The sequence below is a fragment of the Salmo trutta genome, chromosome 10, assembly GCF_901001165.1.
Source record: "Salmo trutta chromosome 10, fSalTru1.1, whole genome shotgun sequence".
NCBI classification, from domain to species: Eukaryota; Metazoa; Chordata; class Actinopteri; order Salmoniformes; family Salmonidae; genus Salmo; species Salmo trutta.
Window position 1 is genome coordinate 44,149,396 of NC_042966.1, and position 18,270 is coordinate 44,167,665.

The 18,270-nt window shown below is 43.8% G+C and overlaps 2 protein-coding genes across 3 annotated transcripts in view; both read right to left on the reverse strand.

The window, feature by feature from the left end:
* The window catches only part of LOC115201752 (zinc transporter ZIP9), a 218,055-nt gene extending 217,694 nt beyond the window's left edge, over positions 1-361 (reverse strand). The window contains exon 1 of the mRNA XM_029765634.1: positions 98-361. Within this exon, the coding sequence (XP_029621494.1) occupies positions 98-193 (96 nt within the window). The 5' untranslated portion in view covers positions 194-361. The remainder of the gene's footprint in view (positions 1-97) is intronic.
* A 7,767-nt stretch (positions 362-8,128) lies between these two features.
* LOC115201753 (CSC1-like protein 2) overlaps positions 8,129-18,270 on the reverse strand; it is a 113,117-nt gene continuing 102,975 nt past the window's right edge. For both annotated transcript variants that reach the window (XM_029765637.1, XM_029765635.1), the window contains 4 exons: positions 17,081-17,196; positions 15,799-15,870; positions 12,115-12,249; positions 8,129-11,858 (listed from right to left, as the gene is read on the reverse strand). In XM_029765637.1, coding sequence (XP_029621497.1) covers positions 11,817-11,858; positions 12,115-12,249; positions 15,799-15,870; positions 17,081-17,196 — 365 coding nt within the window. In that variant the 3' untranslated portion in view covers positions 8,129-11,816. The remainder of the gene's footprint in view (positions 11,859-12,114; positions 12,250-15,798; positions 15,871-17,080; positions 17,197-18,270) is intronic.

Sequence of the window (18,270 nt, forward strand, 5' to 3'; positions counted from 1 at the left end):
TGAACACGGGAGAAGAGACCATAAGGGGGGGTAAGGAACGGTGCAAGTTACAGAAAGGACGAGAACGGAATACAATGTTAAGAATTAAATGACTTACCTCAGAAAGTTTCATCAAAAGTGGAATCAAACCTAATAGAAAACATCCCAAAAACATTGCAACGGATATTAAAATAATCGCTACTGCCTCACGCATGGCTATAGATGTTAATTTATACACGATATGAAGAATGTCAGTTGTTTTTAATCCTCTCTACTATTTTAAATACACCTTTATCTGTAGTGGAAAAAGGGCGTTTAAAAACTATTGGGAAAGCCCTGTTGATCACAAGGGGAGGTGCGCGTACATGACATGTTCCACGCTTCCACGTCGCCGTGTTTCTGTTGTAACCGCCCATCTGAAACCTGGTGGTACTAAACACAAACTACATCACTGGTTCAAAACCACCAGGGTGGTTTATATACAGTCCAGTTTCTTCTCCTCACCTTCATCTGTACTGATGTGAAAATCCTGGATAAAATTACATCAGAATAATATGCTACTTGTTTAGGAGTTTGTTCCTTCACTTCAGTGCGAAAGGAGAACAAGTCTGCATTAAAACGATTTAAATGGACTCATCCCGACATTTCCGGTGAAGACGGTCACGGCTTGTAAAAGGATAGCAATATGAACACTGAACTGAATAAAACACAGTGACAAATCCTCATTAAACTTCTGGAATATCAACGTTTATGAATGAATTTCAGTTCATTGTGAAACTCGGCGGATTGTAAATGTAGAAAAACTCACAGGGACAAAACAACTGTAACCAACAACTCAACAATAAGCCAGACTGATTAAATACGGATTTTACTGTTCAAAGAACTGGAGGAAATATACAGAGCAATCTGTTCTACAGACAGCCCTTTGGAGGTATAGGGGAGAAAGAGACATAATACCTCTCCAATACTATTACATTAAGTACACTACTTTTGACCAAGACCCATATGGCCCATAGTGCTCTGGATGGGAGACCAGATGCTGCTGGAAGTGGTGTTGGAGGGCCAGTAGGAGGCACTCTTTCCTCTGGTCTAAACAATATCCCAATGCCCCAGGGCAGTGATTGGGGACACTGCCCTGTGTAGGGTGGCGTCTTTCAGATGGGACGTTAAACGGGTGTCCTGACTCTCTGAGGTCATTAAAGATCCCATGGTCCTTATCATAGAGTAGGGGTGTTAACCCCGGTGTCCTGGATAAATTCCCAATCTGACCCTCAAACCATCATGGCCACCTAATCATCCCCAGCTTCCGATTGGCTCATTCATCCCCCTCCTCTCCCCTGTAACTATTCCCCAGGTCGTTGCTGTAAATGAGAATGTGTTCTCAGTCAACTTACCTGGTAAAATAAATCAAATAAAAAATAGGGAACGGGGCTCCAATTACAACGTAAACATTGTCAATATGAGATGTGCTGCTATGGTTGTACCTACACTAACAAAGCAAAGACAAAAGCACACAAAACAGACATTCAAATGTGAGACTAAGGATCATCATGTTAATGTCCCCAAGTCGAGTGAACGGTAATAATATATAACAATAATATATAACAATAATGAAGTTGAGAAACCACCAAGCAGCACTGTCAACATTATTTACTTACATACTGGCTTATCCCAGATCAGTTTTGTCCCATGGTCATTAACAATAATTACAACTCAAACCGATCTGGGAGAAGAATACCACTGGACATGGACAACAAAAGATTACATCATGATGGAATAGGCCGAAACTTGATTTGTTGGCGCTGGACGAGATACAATAATGCCAAGATATTGGTGAAATCTTCGTGACACATGATTTGTAGCCCCACTACATTCTAGTGTTCCAAACATTCTAGAACTTGTTAACCTGTTAAAGGGATTGTCCAAGGATGTCAATTAAGCCCTTTTTCCCCCACCCCCTCTCTCTTACCCAGAGTGAAATGAACCATCTTTTGTCTCTGCGTGCAGTTTCTCATAGACTTCCAGGCATTGCGCTAACGCTAGTTAGCAATGCCTCCCAAAACTAGCTTCAACGTTCTTCAAAACAGCACATAGATACCTACAAATGGTGTCCATGAGTTCATCTGACTCCAGAGAAGTAAAAGGGGCTTTATTGCCAAACTCTGGCAGTAACCCTTTAACGGTTATCATGGTGGTGGGGGGGAAATCCCCTTCTCAGTGTGTTTTTGATAGAAATGTAGTATCATCAGTGGATAAATGGCTGAAAAACCAATACATTTGACTTTATTCAGGAAAGGACATACAGTATGAAATGCAATGTTACTACTCTTACCTAGAAACATTCAGGGTTTAAGACGTCATTTATTTCAGAGGCATTAGCTATACACTCAACGATAGGAAAGATGAAAGTCTGCCATGACTTACAGAACAAAGGCTCAACTGGAGTCAAACTGTTAGGGGATGGTGTGTGTGTGTCCGCTACAAGACCATGGTGCTTGCCTACGGAGCTGTGAGGGGAACGGCACCTCCGTACCTTCAGGCTCTGATCAGGCCCTACACCCAAACAAGGGCACTGCGTTCATCCACCTCTGGCCTGCTCGCCTCCCTACCTCTGAGGAAGCACAGTTCCCGCTCAGCCCAGTCAAAACTGTTCGCTGCTCTGGCACCCCAATGGTGGAACAAGCTCCCTCACGACGCCAGGACAGCGGAGTCAATCACCACCTTCCGGAGACACCTGAAACCCCACCTCTTTAAGGAATACCTGGGATAGGATAAAGTAATCCTTCTAACCCCCCCCTAAAGATTTAGATGCACTATTGTAAAGTGGTTGTTCCACTGGATATCATAAGGTGAATGCACCAATTTGTAAGTCGCTCTGGATAAGAGCGTCTGCTAAATGACTTAAATGTAATGTAAATGTAAACCGTTTCAAATCAATGCCTTGCTTGGACAGTATAGACGTATAGACTAGCGTAGAATCTAACAATGACAATGTTACGGTGGCCACAGTTCAGTATCACCAGGGTCGTATTCATTAGTGTCCACCGTAGAAAAATGTTTTTGAAATATGTTTTTTGCAAACAAAACGAGAGTTTCTATTGGATAAATTCAGGTAGGTCCCTCCCAGTTTCATTCGGTTCGCTCTGTTTGCTTCCGTTTGGTTCTTGCAAGACATAATGAATACACCCCTGTCCCGCTTCTGTCCGACATCTTACGTTTGGTGCCTAATGAATATGATTCTTTCACAGCCATTATGTACAGTGCGTTAGGAAAGTATTCAGACCCCTTGACTTTTTCAACATTTTCTTAGGTTACAGCCTTATTATAAAATTGATAAAATAGTTTTTTTCAACCCATTAATCTACATTTTGCTAATTTATATTTAAAAAAATAAAAAAATGTATATATATATATATATATATATATTACATTTACATAAGTATTCAGACCCTTTACTCAGTATTTTGTTGAAGCACCTTTGGCAGCGATTACAGCCTCGAGTCTTCTTGGGTATGATGCTATAAGCTTGGCACACCTGTATTTGGGGAGTTTCTCCCATTCTTCTTAGCAGATCCTCTCAAGCTCTGTCAGGTTGGATGGGGAGCGTTGCTGCACAGCTATTTTCAGGTCTCTCCAGAGATGTTAGATCGGGTTCAAGTCCAGGCTCTGACTGGGCCAATCAAGGACATTCAGAGACATGTCCTGAAGCCACTCCTGCGTTGTCTTGGCTGAGTGCTTAGGATCGTTGTCCTGTTGGAAGATGAACCTTCGCCCCAGTCTGAGGTCCTGAGCGCTCTGGAGCAGGTTTTCATCAAGGATCTCTCTGTACTTTACTCCATTCATCTTTCCCTCGATCCTGACTAGTCTCCCAGTCACTGCCGATGAAAAACATCCCACAGCATGACGCTGCCACCACCATGCTTCACCGTAGGGATGGTGCCAGGTTTCCTCCAGACATGACGCTTGGCATTCAGGCCAGAGTTTAACATTGGTTTCATCAGACCAGAAAATCTTGTTTCTCATGGTCTGAGTGTCCTTTAGGAGCCTTTTGGCAAACTCCAAGCGGGCTGTCATGTGCATTTTACTGAGGAGAGGCTTCCGTCTGGCCACTCTACCATAAAGGCCTGATTGGTGGAGTGCTGCAGAGATGGTTCTCCTTCTGGAAGGTTCTCCCATCTCCACAGAGGAACTCTGGAGCTCTGTCAGAGTGACCATCAGGTTCTTGGTGGCCTCCCTGACCAAGGCCCTTCTCCCCAGATTTCTCAGCTTGGCCGGGCAGCCAGCACTAGGAAGAGTCTTGATGGTTCAAAACTTCTTCAATTTAAGATAGATTGAGGCCACTGTGTTCTCGGGGAACTTCAATGCTGAAAAAAAAAAAATGGTACCCTTCCCCAGATCTGTGCCTCGACACAATCCTGTCTCGGAGCTCTACGGACAATTCCTTCAACCTCATGGTTTGGTTTTTGCTCTGACATGCACTGTCAACAGTGGGATATTATATAGACAGGTGTGTGCCTTTCCAAATCATGTCCAATTAATTGAATTTACCACAGGTAGACTCCAATCAAGTTGTAGAAACATCTCATGGAGGATCAATGGAAACAGGATGCACCTGAGCTCAATTTTGAGTCTCATAGCAAAGAGTCTGAATACTTAGGTAAATAAGGTATTATTTCTGTTTTATATTTTTCTAAATTTCCCAAAATGTCTAAAAACCTGTTTTCACTTTGTCATTATGGGGTATTGTGTGTAGATTGCTGATTTAAAAAAAAATGTATTTAATCAATTTTAGGTTAATGCTGTAACGTAACAAAATGTGGAAAAAGTCACTGTCTATCAGTGTATTAATACCAAGGCTCATCATTGTTGAAATTATAATAGCCCCAAAAAGATAAGTGCATATAACTGGCAAAACAAGTCAATGAGGGATACAAAGCATACTGAAAGCAGGTGAAGTTCCTGAGTTAATTAAGCAATTAACATTCCATCATGCAGGCCGTTATTTTGTCCATTGTCTTGGTTACCATGGCTATGCCCCCATAGGATGACAATGCCCCCCATCCACACTGAATGGTTTGATGAGCATGAAAACGATGTAAACCATATACCATGGCCGTCTCAGTCTCCAGATCTCAACACAATATACCATGGCCTTCTGTCTCCAGATCTCAACACAATATACCATGGCCTTCTGTCTCCAGATCTCAACCACAATATACCATGGCCTTCTGTCTCCAGATCTCAACCACAATATACCATGGCCTTCTGTCTCCAGATCTCAACCACAATATACCATGGCCTTCTGTCTCCAGATCTCAACACAATATACCATGGCCTTCTGTCTCCAGATCTCAACCACAATATACCATGGCCTTCTGTCTCCAGATCTCAACCACAATATACCATGGCCTTCTGTCTCCAGATCTCAACCACAATATACCATGGCCTTCTGTCTCCAGATCTCAACCACAATATACCATGGCCTTCTGTCTCCAGATCTCAACCACAATATACCATGGCCTTCTGTCTCCAGATCTCAACCACAATATACCATGGCCTTCTGTCTCCAGATCTCAACCACAATATACCATGGCCTTCTGTCTCCAGATCTCAACCACAATATACCATGGCCTTCTGTCTCCAGATCTCAACCACAATATACCATGGCCTTCTGTCTCCAGATCTCAACCACAATATACCATGGCCTTCTGTCTCCAGATCTCAACACAATATACCATGGCCTTCTGTCTCCAGATCTCAACCACAATATACCATGGCCTTCTGTCTCCAGATCTCAACCACAATATACCATGGCCTTCTGTCTCCAGATCTCAACCACAATATACCATGGCCTTCTGTCTCCAGATCTCAACCACAATATACCATGGCCTTCTGTCTCCAGATCTCAACCACAATATACCATGGCCTTCTGTCTCCAGATCTCAACCACAATATACCATGGCCTTCTGTCTCCAGATCTCAACCACAATATACCATGGCCTTCTGTCTCCAGATCTCAACCACAATATACCATGGCCTTCTGTCTCCAGATCTCAACCACAATATACCATGGCCTTCTGTCTCCAGATCTCAACCACAATATACCATGGCCTTCTGTCTCCAGATCTCAACCACAATATACCATGGCCGTCTCAGTCTCCAGATCTCAATCCGATTGAACACTTATGGGAGATTCTGTGAGCGGTGCCTGACACAGCGTGTTTTCCACCGCCATCAACAAAACACCAAATTATGTTGTTTTCTCGTGGAAGAACGGTGTCTCATCCCTCCAATAGAGTTCCAGACACTTGTTGAATCTATACCAAGATGCATTGCAGCTGTTCTGTCTGGTGGTGACCCAACGCCCTATTAAAAAGACACTTTATGTTGGTGTTTCCTTTACCGTGGCAGTTACCTGGATATCCCACAACGGTTTTCTGAGCAGCTTAAAAACTGATCCTTCACATTATGTATCGCTGTCATAAAATGTTCATACGATAAGACTGTTATAATTGGAACTGCCGTTGAAAAAGTATGCACTCACTACGGGAAGTCGTTCTGGGTAAGAGCGGCTGCTAAATTACTCAAATGTAAATGTAAATTATTGTACTTGATGCAGTTGCAATATGGATGTCTGTGATTGTGTTTTCACATGGGCTCTAGTAGTCACAGGGCTGTAAAATATAATATATTCCATTTAGCATTTATAAACTCAGCAAAAAAGATACGTCCTCTCACTGTCAACTGCGTTTATTTTCAGCAAACTTAACATGTGTAAATATTTGTATGAACATAACAAGATTCAACAACTGAGACATAAACTGAACAAGTTCCACAGACATGTGACTAACAGAAATGGAATAATGTGTCCCTGAACAATGGTGGGGTCAAAATCTAAAGTAACAGTTAGTATCTGGTGTGGCCACCAGCTGCATTAAGTACTGCAGTGCATCTCCTCCTCATGGGACTACACCAGATTTGCCAGTTCTTGCTGTGAGATGTTACCCCACTCTTCCACCAAGGCACCTGCAAATTCCCGGACATTTCTGGGGGGAATGGCCCTAGCCCTCACCCTCCGATCCAACAGGTCCCAGACGTGCTCAATGGGATTGAGATCCGGGCTCTTCGCTGGTCATGGCAGAACACTGACATTCCTGTCTTGCAGCACTTTTTGCCAGTCCTGTCTGGTCCAGCGACGGTGGGTTTGTGCCCATAGGCGACGTTGTTGCCGGTGATGTCTGGTGAGGACCTGCCTTACAACAGGCCTACAAGCCCTCAGTCCAGCCTCTCTCAGCCTATTGCGGACAGTCTGAGCACTGATGGAGGGATTGTGCGTTCCTGGTGTAACTCGGGCAGTTGTTGTTGCCATCCTGTATCTGTCCCACAGGTGTGATGTTCAGATGTACCGATCCTGTGCAGGTGTTGTTACATGGGGTCTGCCACTGCGAGGACAATCAGCTGTCCGTCCTGTCTCCCTGTAGCGCTGTCTTAGGCGTCTCACAGTACGGACATTGCAATTTATTGCCCTGACCACATCTGCAGTCCTCATGCCTCCTTGCAGCATGCCTAAGGCACGTTCACGCAGATGAGCAGGGACCCTGGGCATCTTTCTTTTGGTGTTTTTCAGAGTCAGTAGAAAGGCCTCTTTAGTGTCCTAAGTTTTCATAACTGTGACCTTAATTGCCTACCATCTGTAAGCTGTTAGTGTTAACGACCGTTCCACAGGTGCATGTTCATTAATTATTTATGGTTCATGGAACAAGCATGGGAAACAGTGTTTAAACCCTTTACAATGGAAGATCTGTGAAGTTATTTGGATTTTTTATGAATTATCTTTGAAAGACCAGGGTCCTGAAAAAGAGACGTTTTTCTTTTTTTGCTGAGTTTATATGATAATATTCTCAGACACCAACTGATACAAACGTTACACCTTAACAAAATAACACGTATGATAAATCCTGAGTGCATCATTTTACTGTACAGAATCAGACACTACATTGGACTAGTTATATAGAAGTACTACAGAGTACATTAAATGTGTACTAGACACTAGATTTGTTACTTGGTTTATGCATATAATAGGAAAGCTGCTCAGCATATGGTTCAGCCCACTGACTGACTGACTGCACAAATTAGTGCTACAAAAACATTTCAAAAGGGACATTTGTTTCATATTTATTGATGCTTTTCCACTATGTGGAACCAAGACTTTGAACAGGACAAGTGAAATGTCTCTAAAATGACAGTATATAGGAGATATATGCACATAGCCTGGCTAAACCAGACAATGCTCAGAAGGGTATACCACAAAAGCAAGATCAATGAGTTAAGCCAGCTAACTTGCCTAAATATTCTGAAATAACCGTTTATCGTTTTAGAAAGATGAGCTTGAAATGGGAAATGGTCTAGTTGATTCAACAACCAAAAACGGACATCTGAGTTTCTTTCTTTAAAATTACCCGGAAAAATCAAAATCATTATTATATCTAATAGTTGTTTAAGTCATTGATTCTGCTTTGTAATAGACCCCCTCCGAGGTTAAACCAGATCTGTTCGGCCAGAAGGCATCACTTCGGAAGGAAAACTAAGCTGATCATTGGTTATGTCAGTGGAATATTGTAACGACTTGAAGAGAGCACATTGACATCATGATTATGGCGACAGAATTACTTAAAAGAAAAAGGTCAGAGAAGGACAAATAAAAAACAATGCAGTTGGTGTCATCCATTTTTGTTTTTCACCGATAAAATCGGATAGTATGCTAGGATGTTCAAGTGAAACAACATAAAACCAAAAAAAAATACCAACATCTAAAAACCATTGATCACATCTTCCTGCATTTAAGACTCATTGTCTGCGTCCCACAATGCACCTGTCTGTTCTGTCCTGACTGAGCCGTGATGTTTTCTATAAAAACGTTTTAAATGTCAACATATTAACCCACCACGCACAATACAGCACTGTAGCTGTATAATGGCATTTCTATCAATGATGATTTTTAACTTTTCTTTTTTACAATATAGACCACTACGTGATAACAGTATCTCGCTGATGTCACAATTCATGTCGTCATCGGATGACGCTAGGCATCCTTAAACGAATCAAAGCCCATCTAGAGTCGGCAGAACTCGGTAACTCGTAGACTATCCTCTAAAATCTCATTATTTCTTATCCAGTTTCCCCCACAAAAAACAACAACAACATGTTCAAACCAACAGACAGTGAAACCAATCTTTAGTACAGTGACGTAAACACCAAAATAAAGAGGCTTGTCTTGTATAGGACCTTGTATGATATGAGAGCAGTTGGATGAGATAGATAGAATTAGCGAACACAGAGACAGGCCAGTCAGAGCAAGGGCCAGGGTCAAATTCAGTAGGCAAACGTTGTGGAACGTTGCACATAGAAATGCCATGAATAGAGTTGCTATGATTCCTTATTTCTACATTTCAGAGGCATATTTTGTTATACATGACATATCTGAACGTTCACCAACGTTGTGCCCCGGGCCCCGACTGAACGCGACCCCTATTAACAGGGGGAACTAGTCTTGGGGGAACTACATGTACGGGTCACAGACCCAAGAGTTCAAGGGTCGAGTTCTCCCTCTACAGAGGAACATTGTCCCACAGAATCCTGGCTGGGAGAGGAGGAATGGCTGAGGTAGCAAAATTACGGAAACTTTTCACAAAGTTCCTCGGGTTTTTCCAGAAATCCCTTATTCCAAGAAACTTCTAACCAAGATGTGAAAACCCTGGGAACTCTGGGACAATTTTGTGAATTTTGCAACCATAGTTGTGGGACACAAAACAGGGTAGGCTGTCATATCCACTTCATAATGTGCTTCCTGGGGGCATCCTCCTATCCTTTAGGGGCTCTAGACTGTCTTCTACCTTCAGTTATGTTAGGGCTCCATTAGGGCTCAGTCTGGAGCCGCAGTCCCACTTCTCTGGGCAGAACCGGCCAGAAGACAGAGTAACTGTGTTGTTTACGAGGTACAGTATCCATGTTACATGATCCATTCATCCAGTTACGTCATTTCTAAATGTCGAAACAGTAGTTAAGTAATTAAAGTTCTCAGACCAACTTAAAATAACCTAAAAAAATAAATACAATTAAAAATAAAATAAAAAGACACTATTTTACAAATCCCGAGTTTTTTGTTGCTGACCAACATTGAAAAAGCTAAACATAAAAAGTAAACAGCAGTGAGGGAGTGTTAGTTCAGTTTGTTACAGAGTGGTCGTCGTCATAGCGACCACCTTCCTTTTTTCCACAGGGCTGGAACCACCCGGAGACTCCCGGAGACGGTCGGGACAGAGTAGGGGGAGAGACCAGAGCAGGCTTAACATTGTGACGCTGACAGACATTTCATCTCCATCTTCTCATTTAAAGCTGCTTGTTGTGAAGCAGCCTCTCGTGCAGAGACTATTAAGGATGCAATGCAGAACAGGCAAAGGATTAGGGGAAATAAAGATCCCGCCAACCCCTGTGAAGTCCGAGGCACGCCAGAGCGGCCATTCTAGACCTCTAGCAAACCACCACTCAAGGTTCTGTGAGGAGGAAGAAAGACATGCGAGCCACAGCCACATCACCCCAACTAAGCCAAGCCAGTGTAGGGCACAGACACACACCTATCCTTCTCTTTCAAGTGCAAGAATCTTCTTCCCATCTCAGTTGTGAGTGTGTCTGCGGGGCTCCCAGTGCAGTTTTTCTTAGCGAGTGGCTGTTCTCACTTCACAGTCCCGAGGCTCAGTTCAGAGGCAGCTCTAGATCAACAGTTGGAAGAAGGAGATAACTACTGCTAAGTGTCCCTGCTTTACTTTGCCATCAGAAAATATATATTCGTCATGAAGGAAGATATCAGAGAGAGTAGAGTCCTAGCGCTAGACTAGAGTCCTACAGTAGAGTCCTACAGTAGAGTCCTAGCGCCAGACTAGAGTCCTACAGTAGAGTCCTACAGTAGAGTCCTACAGTAGGGTCCTACAGTAGAGTCCTACAGTAGAGTCCTAGCGCCAGACTAGAGTCCTACAGTAGAGTCCTAGAGCCAGACTAGAGTCCTACAGTAGAGTCCTACAGTAGAGTCCTAGAGCCAGACTAGAGTCCTACAGTAGAGTCCTACAGTAGAGTCCTACAGTAGAGTCCTCGCGCCAGACTAGAGTCCTACAGTAGAGTCCTAGAGCCAGACTAGAGTCCTACAGTAGAGTCCTACAGTAGAGTCCTCGCGCCAGACTAGAGTCCTACAGTAGAGTCCTAGAGCCAGACTAGAGTCCTACAGTAGAGTCCTACAGTAGAGTCCTAGAGCCAGACTAGAGTCCTACAGTAGAGTCCTACAGTAGAGTCCTCGCGCCAGTGTTTTACAGGAGTCTGTAAAACAGCATCCTAGCAAGAGAATCCTAGTGAAGCAGTTGTTGATAGAGTTCTTTACTAAGTAGTCTTCCTTTGTTAGTTAATGTAGACAGTAGTCCATCGCGCTCTCTCTCTCTCTCGTCTTTGCATTTTGGTGTTAGTGTAATCTCTGGGGGGAAATGATATGCTGGAGAACTGTTGTCCACTGCCTAAGCTGAAGAGGAGTGAAAGGCATGAGAAAGGTATTTTTGTTGCTGTGTTTGTTAGTGTAGACAAGAGAAATAGTCCCTCTCTCTTGACTCAAGGTGTTTAAGGTTTTAGTGGTCTCTTCATGTCTGATAGAGCTGTCTGTCAGTCCGTTTCAGCTCCGTAGCTTCATTCACTAGATCAGTGCATCCATCACGTCAGTCACATTACACCCGAGTCTCTTCTTCTCTCTCCCCATCCTCTGTCTCCATCCCGACAACTGTCTCCGGCATCCCCTCACGTCAGTGCCGCACCTCGTTAGCGAGAAGACTGTCCTCGCCACTCTGGAAGGAAAAAGAGAGCAGAATACTTTACTGTCCATTCACTTGGAGAGAACTGTTTATGCTTGAGGACACATACACACACACACACACACACACACACCAAGGAGTTAGAAGCTGCAGCACTCAAGAGCACAACTGCATCTATAATACAAATCACCCTCTGGCTCACTACGCACCAAGATTTTTCCCAGTCAGAGCTGGGATTCGAACCAGCAACCCTCCAGTTGCTGGCTCGCTTCTTAAACCACTAGGCTACCTGGAAGTCGGCCTCATTGAGGCTGTTCCCCACTTGGATGATCTCCTCGTCCTGCGAGCCTTCGCTGACCCCGCTGCCAGCCGAACCCAGCTCGTCTAAGCTGGGGTCCTGGAGCACCGAGGCAATGTACATCTGCTGTTGACGAGAAAGAAGAGAGGAGAGAGGGACGACATGAGGGAGGAAAAGGAAGAATGGAGAAGAAAACAGGTTAGTGTCTGATATAGAAATAGCAAACGTTCTAGAAACTCTTTTTTTTTTTTTAAATAGCGTTTTTCTTTCATTTACGCTTTGGCCACAAAATATGAGTACAGACGAGCCAACAGCATTATCTGGATATGAGTTAACAGAATATGATCTTTTTAAAAGTGAGATTTTCACTGGACAGCTACTTTAATATCCATACGAGGTATGCTAGAGTAAATGCTAGCATGGAGGCTGGAGAGTAAATGGTAGCATGGAGGCTGGAGAGTAAATGATAGCATGGAGGCTGGAGAGTAAATGATAGCATGGAGGCTGGAGAGTAAATGATAGCATGGAGGCTGGAGAGTAAATGGTAGCATGGAGGCTGGAGAGTAAATGGTAGCATGGAGGCTGGAGAGTAAATGCTAGCATGGAGGCTGGAGAGTAAATGGTAGCATGGAGGCTGGAGAGTAAATGCTAGCATGGAGGCTGGAGAGTAAATGCTAGCATGGAGCCTCGAGAGTAAATGCTAGCATGGAGGCTCGAGAGTAAATGGTAGCATGGAGGCTGGAGAGTAAATGGTAGCATGGAGGCTGGAGAGTAAATGATAGCATGGAGGCTGGAGAGTAAATGATAGCATGGAGGCTCGAGAGTAAATGGTAGCATGGAGGCTGGAGAGTAAATGCTAGCATGGAGGCTGGAGAGTAAATGGTAGCATGGAGGCTGGAGAGTAAATGGTAGCATGGAGGCTGGAGAGTAAATGGCCGTTTCTGCTGACTTATTAAAGGGGGACGTAGTAAAGGTGTCAACATGCTTCAGTTAGACTGCCACCTAGCCTAACTAACACTCACATACTCCCTTAAAAGACCTTCGCTTGAAAAACGAGAAAAAAAGCAACAATAGTACTGTTTGTCCATTTTGAGACGCCGTAGCCAATATACACTTCCTCAGAATAGTCCGGAATTATATAATATAACTGTCATTAACTTGAAAGTTGTTGCCAAAGAGAGCCGCGCAATTTTACATCTAACTCATTTCACATCTAACTCATTTCACATCTAACTCATTTCACATCTAACTAAGATGTTTGGTGCAGTATTTTGCAACGAAAAAATGTGCATGAAAACGAGTCGTCACTCGTTCGATGATAAGACTTTATTGAAGTATCCCTACTGTTGACCAATCACCGACGAAGGGACATGGACTGAGGCTCCGAACTTCAGTTTGCCTCCAGAAAAAAAATATTGTGTACCCGAAAAGACCCTCAACTGAAGTCCAAAAAGAATTAAAAACGTCACAAAATTTCGGTATAATATACGAACAGTTTACTGGTACTTACTGCTGACTTATTGGAGGGAGAGGTTTACTGGTACTTATTGGAGGGAGCGGTTTACTGGTACTTACTGCTGACTTATTGGAGGGAGAGGTTTACTGGTACTTATTGGAGGGAGAGGTTTACTGGTACTTACTGCTGACTTATTGGAGGGAGAGGTTTACTGGTACTTATTGGAGGGAGAGGTTTACTGGTACTTACTGCTGACTTATTGGAGGGAGAGGTTTACTGGTACTTATTGGAGGGAGAGGTTTACTGGTACTTACTGCTGACTTATTGGAGGGAGAGGTTTACTGGTACTTATTGGAGGGAGAGGTTTACTGCTGACTTACTGGAGGGAGAGGTTTACTGGTACTTATTGGAGGGAGAGGTTTACTGCTGACTTATTGGAGGGAGAGGTTTACTGCTGACTTATTGGAGGGAGAGGTTTACTGCTGACTTATTGGAGGGAGAGGTTTACTGCTGACTTACTGGAGGGCGAGGTTTACTGCTGACTTATTGGAGGGAGAGGTTTACTGGTACTTATTGGAGGGAGAGGTTTACTGGTACTTACTGCTGACTTATTGGAGGGAGAGGTTTACTGGTACTTATTGGAGGGAGAGGTTTACTGCTGACTTACTGGAGGGAGAGGTTTACTGGTACTTATTGGAGGGAGAGGTTTACTGCTGACTTATTGGAGGGAGAGGTTTACTGCTGACTTATTGGAGGGAGAGGTTTACTGCTGACTTATTGGAGGGAGAGGTTTACTGCTGACTTACTGGAGGGCGAGGTTTACTGCTGACTTATTGGAGGGAGAGGTTTACTGGTACTTATTGGAGGGAGAGGTTTACTGGTACTTATTGGAGGGAGAGGTTTACTGGTACTTATTGGAGGGAGAGGTTTACTGCTGACTTACTGGAGGGAGAGGTTTACTGGTACTTATTGGAGGGAGAGGTTTACTGCTGACTTATTGGAGGGAGAGGTTTACTGCTGACTTATTGGAGGGAGAGGTTTACTGCTGACTTACTGGAGGGAGAGGTTTACTGCTGACTTACTGGAGGGCGAGGTTTACTGCTGACTTACTGGAGGGCGAGGTTTACTGCTGACTTATTGGAGGGAGAGGTTTACTGCTGACTTACTGGAGGGAGAGGTTTACTGCTGACTTACTGGAGGGAGAGGTTTACTGCTGACTTACTGGAGGGAGAGGTTTACTGGTACTTATTGGAGGGAGAGGTTTACTGCTGACTTACTGGAGGGAGAGGTTTACTGCTGACTTACTGGAGGGAGAGGTTTACTGGTACTTACTGGAGGGAGAGGTTTACTGGTACTTATTGGAGGGAGAGGTTTACTGGTACTTACTGCTGACTTATTGGAGGGAGAGGTTTACTGCTGACTTACTGGAGGGGGAGGTTTACTGGTACTTATTGGAGGGAGAGGTTTACTGGTACTTACTGCTGACTTACTGGAGGGAGAGGTTTACTGGTACTTATTGGAGGGAGAGGTTTACTGGTACTTATTGGAGGGAGAGGTTTACTGCTGACTTATTGGAGGGAGAGGTTTACTGCTGACTTATTGGAGGGAGAGGTTTACTGCTGACTTATTGGAGGGAGAGGTTTACTGCTGACTTATTGGAGGGAGAGGTTTACTGCTGACTTACTGGAGGGAGAGGTTTACTGCTGACTTATTGGAGGGAGAGGTTTACTGCTGACTTATTGGAGGGAGAGGTTTACTGGTACTTACTGGAGGGAGAGGTTTACTGGCACTTACTGCTGACTTATTGGAGGGAGAGGTTTACTTGCTGACTTATTGGAGGGAGAGGTTTACTGGCACTTACTGCTGACTTATTGGAGGGAGAGGTTTACTAGTACTTACTGCTGACTTATTGGAGGGAGAGGTTTACTGGTACTTATTGCTGACTTATTGGAGGGAGAGGTTTACTGGTACTTATTGGAGGGAGAGGTTTACTGGTACTTACTGCTGACTTATTGGAGGGAGAGGTTTACTGGTACTTATTGCTGACTTACTGGAGGGAGAGGTTTACTGGTACTTACTGCTGACTTATTGGAGGGAGAGATTTACTGGTACTTACTGCTGACTTATTGGAGGGAGAGATTTACTGGTACTTACTGGAGGGAGAGGTTTACTGGTACTTACTGCTGACTTATTGGAGGGAGAGGTTTACTGGTACTTACTGCTGACTTATTGGAGGGAGAGGTTCGTGCTGCACGACCGTTCTCCACCCCATCCACATTCTCCACGTCAATCTGGAGGGGGGGGGGCAAAGAGATGGGAGAAAATATCATCATCATAATAATAATAATTACAATATAATTCCACTGCAAAACATTCACAGTGATGACTTTTATACTATATCACCCTCAAACTCAACTCTGAAGCCAGTTCCACTGCTTGTTTTCATTGTTCCCCTCTAATCAGGGACTGATTTAGACCTGGGACACCAGGTGGGTGATTCTCCTCTAATCAGGGACTGATTTACACCTGGGACACCAGGTGGGTGATTCCCCCTCTAATCAGGGACTGATTTACACCTGGGACACCAGGTGGGGGATTCCCCTCTAATCAGGGACTGATTTACACCTGGGACACCAGGTGGGGGATTCCCCTCTAATCAGGGACTGATTTACACCTGGGACACCAGGTGGGGGATTCCCCTCTAATCAGGGACTGATTTACACCTGGGACACCAGGTGGGGGATTCCCCTCTAATCAGGGACTGATTTACACCTGGGACACCAGGTGGGGGATTCCCCTCTAATCAGGGACTGATTTACACCTGGGACACCAGGTGGGGGTTCCCCTCTAATCAGGGACTAATTTACACCTGGGACACCAGGTGGGTGATTCTCCTCTAATCAGGGACCGATTTAGACCCGGGACACCAGGTTAATTATCAGGTAGAACAGAAAACCAACGGGCTCCGGACTGAACTGTGTAAGAGTTGAATACTCGCTGATATATCAGAAGGCCTTTAATCCTAAGAGTCTTCCACATGAGATGTACTGCTCTAAGATTGTAATAATGTAGACGGGTCTATAAATGCATATTATAAACTCGGTGGTTCGAGCCCTGAATGCTGATTGGCTGACCGCCGTGGTATATCAGACCCGTATACCACGGGTATGACAAAACACTCATTTTTACTCCACTAATTTTACGTCGGTATCCAGTTTATAACAGCAATTAAGGCACCTCAGGGGTTTGTGGTATATGGCCAAAGGACTCCATGTTGTGTCGTGCCTAAGAACAGCCCTTAGCCGTGGTATATTGGCCGTATACCACACCTCCTCAGGCCTTATTGCTTAAATGTGTCTCATATTGCATACAGGATCGACATGGTACAAGATAGTGTTCTCAATGACTTTCCTGGTTAAATAAAGACAGAATTAAATTAAATCCGCTGAACACTTCAACATTATAAATAAGAAGATTCTCTGGCGGGTGTTGTTTTTTTACCTTGTAGTTGTGAGCGCTGAGATATTTGAAGTGTCCAAAGCAGACATGGGACAAGCAAACGATGATGGTGATGATCAGGACGCAGAAGGTAAACATGGAGGTAGGTGCTGAGAAACCTGAGAGAAGAGAGAGAGAGAAAGAGAGAAAGAGAGCGAGAAAGAGAGAGAGAGAGAGAGAGAGAGAGAGAGAGAGAGAGAGAGAGAGAGAGAAAGAGAGAGAAAAAGAGAGAGAGAGAAAGAGAGAGAGAAAGAGAGAGGAAAAGATCAGAATTAGGCCGATTCCTGCTAAATCCAGAAAAGAGACGTTAAATTCTACAACCACCTAAAAGGAAGCGATTCCCAAACCTTCCATAACAAAGCCATCACCTACAGAGAGATGAACCTGGAGAAGAGTCCCCTAAGCCAGCTGGTCCTGGGGCTCTGTTCACAAACACAAACAGACCCCACAGAGCCCCAGGACAGCAACACAATTAGACCCAACCAAATCATGAGAAAACAAAAAGATAATTACTTGACACACTGGAAAGAATGAACAAAAAAAAACAGAGCAAACTAGAATGCTATTTGTCCCTAAACAGAGAGAACACAGTGGCAGAATACCTGACCACTGTGACTGACCCAAACTTAAGGAAAGCTTTGACTATGTATAGACTCAGTGAGCATAGCCTTGCTATTGAGAAAGGTCGCCGTAGGCAGACCTGGCTCTCAAGAGAAGACAGGCTATGTGCAACACTGCCCACAAAATGAGGTGGAAACTGAGCTGCACTTCCTAACCTCCTGCCAATGTATGACCATATTAGAGACACATATTTCCCTCAGATTACACAGATCCACAAAAAATTTAAAAATAAACCCGATTCTGATAAACTCCCATATCTACAGGGTGAAATACCACAGTGTGCCATCACAGCAGCCAGATTTGTGACCTGTTGCCACAAGAAAAGGTCAACCAGTGAAGAACAAACGCCATTGTAAATACAACCCATATTTATGTTCATTTTTGTACTTGAACTATTTTCACATCATTACAACACTGTATATAGACATAATATGACATTTGTAATGTCTTTATTCTTTTGGAATTTCTGTGAGTGTAATGTTTACTGTTAATTTTTATTGTTTATTTCACTTTTATTTATTATCTATTTTACTTGCTTTGGCAAAGTTAACATATGTTTCCCATGCCAATAA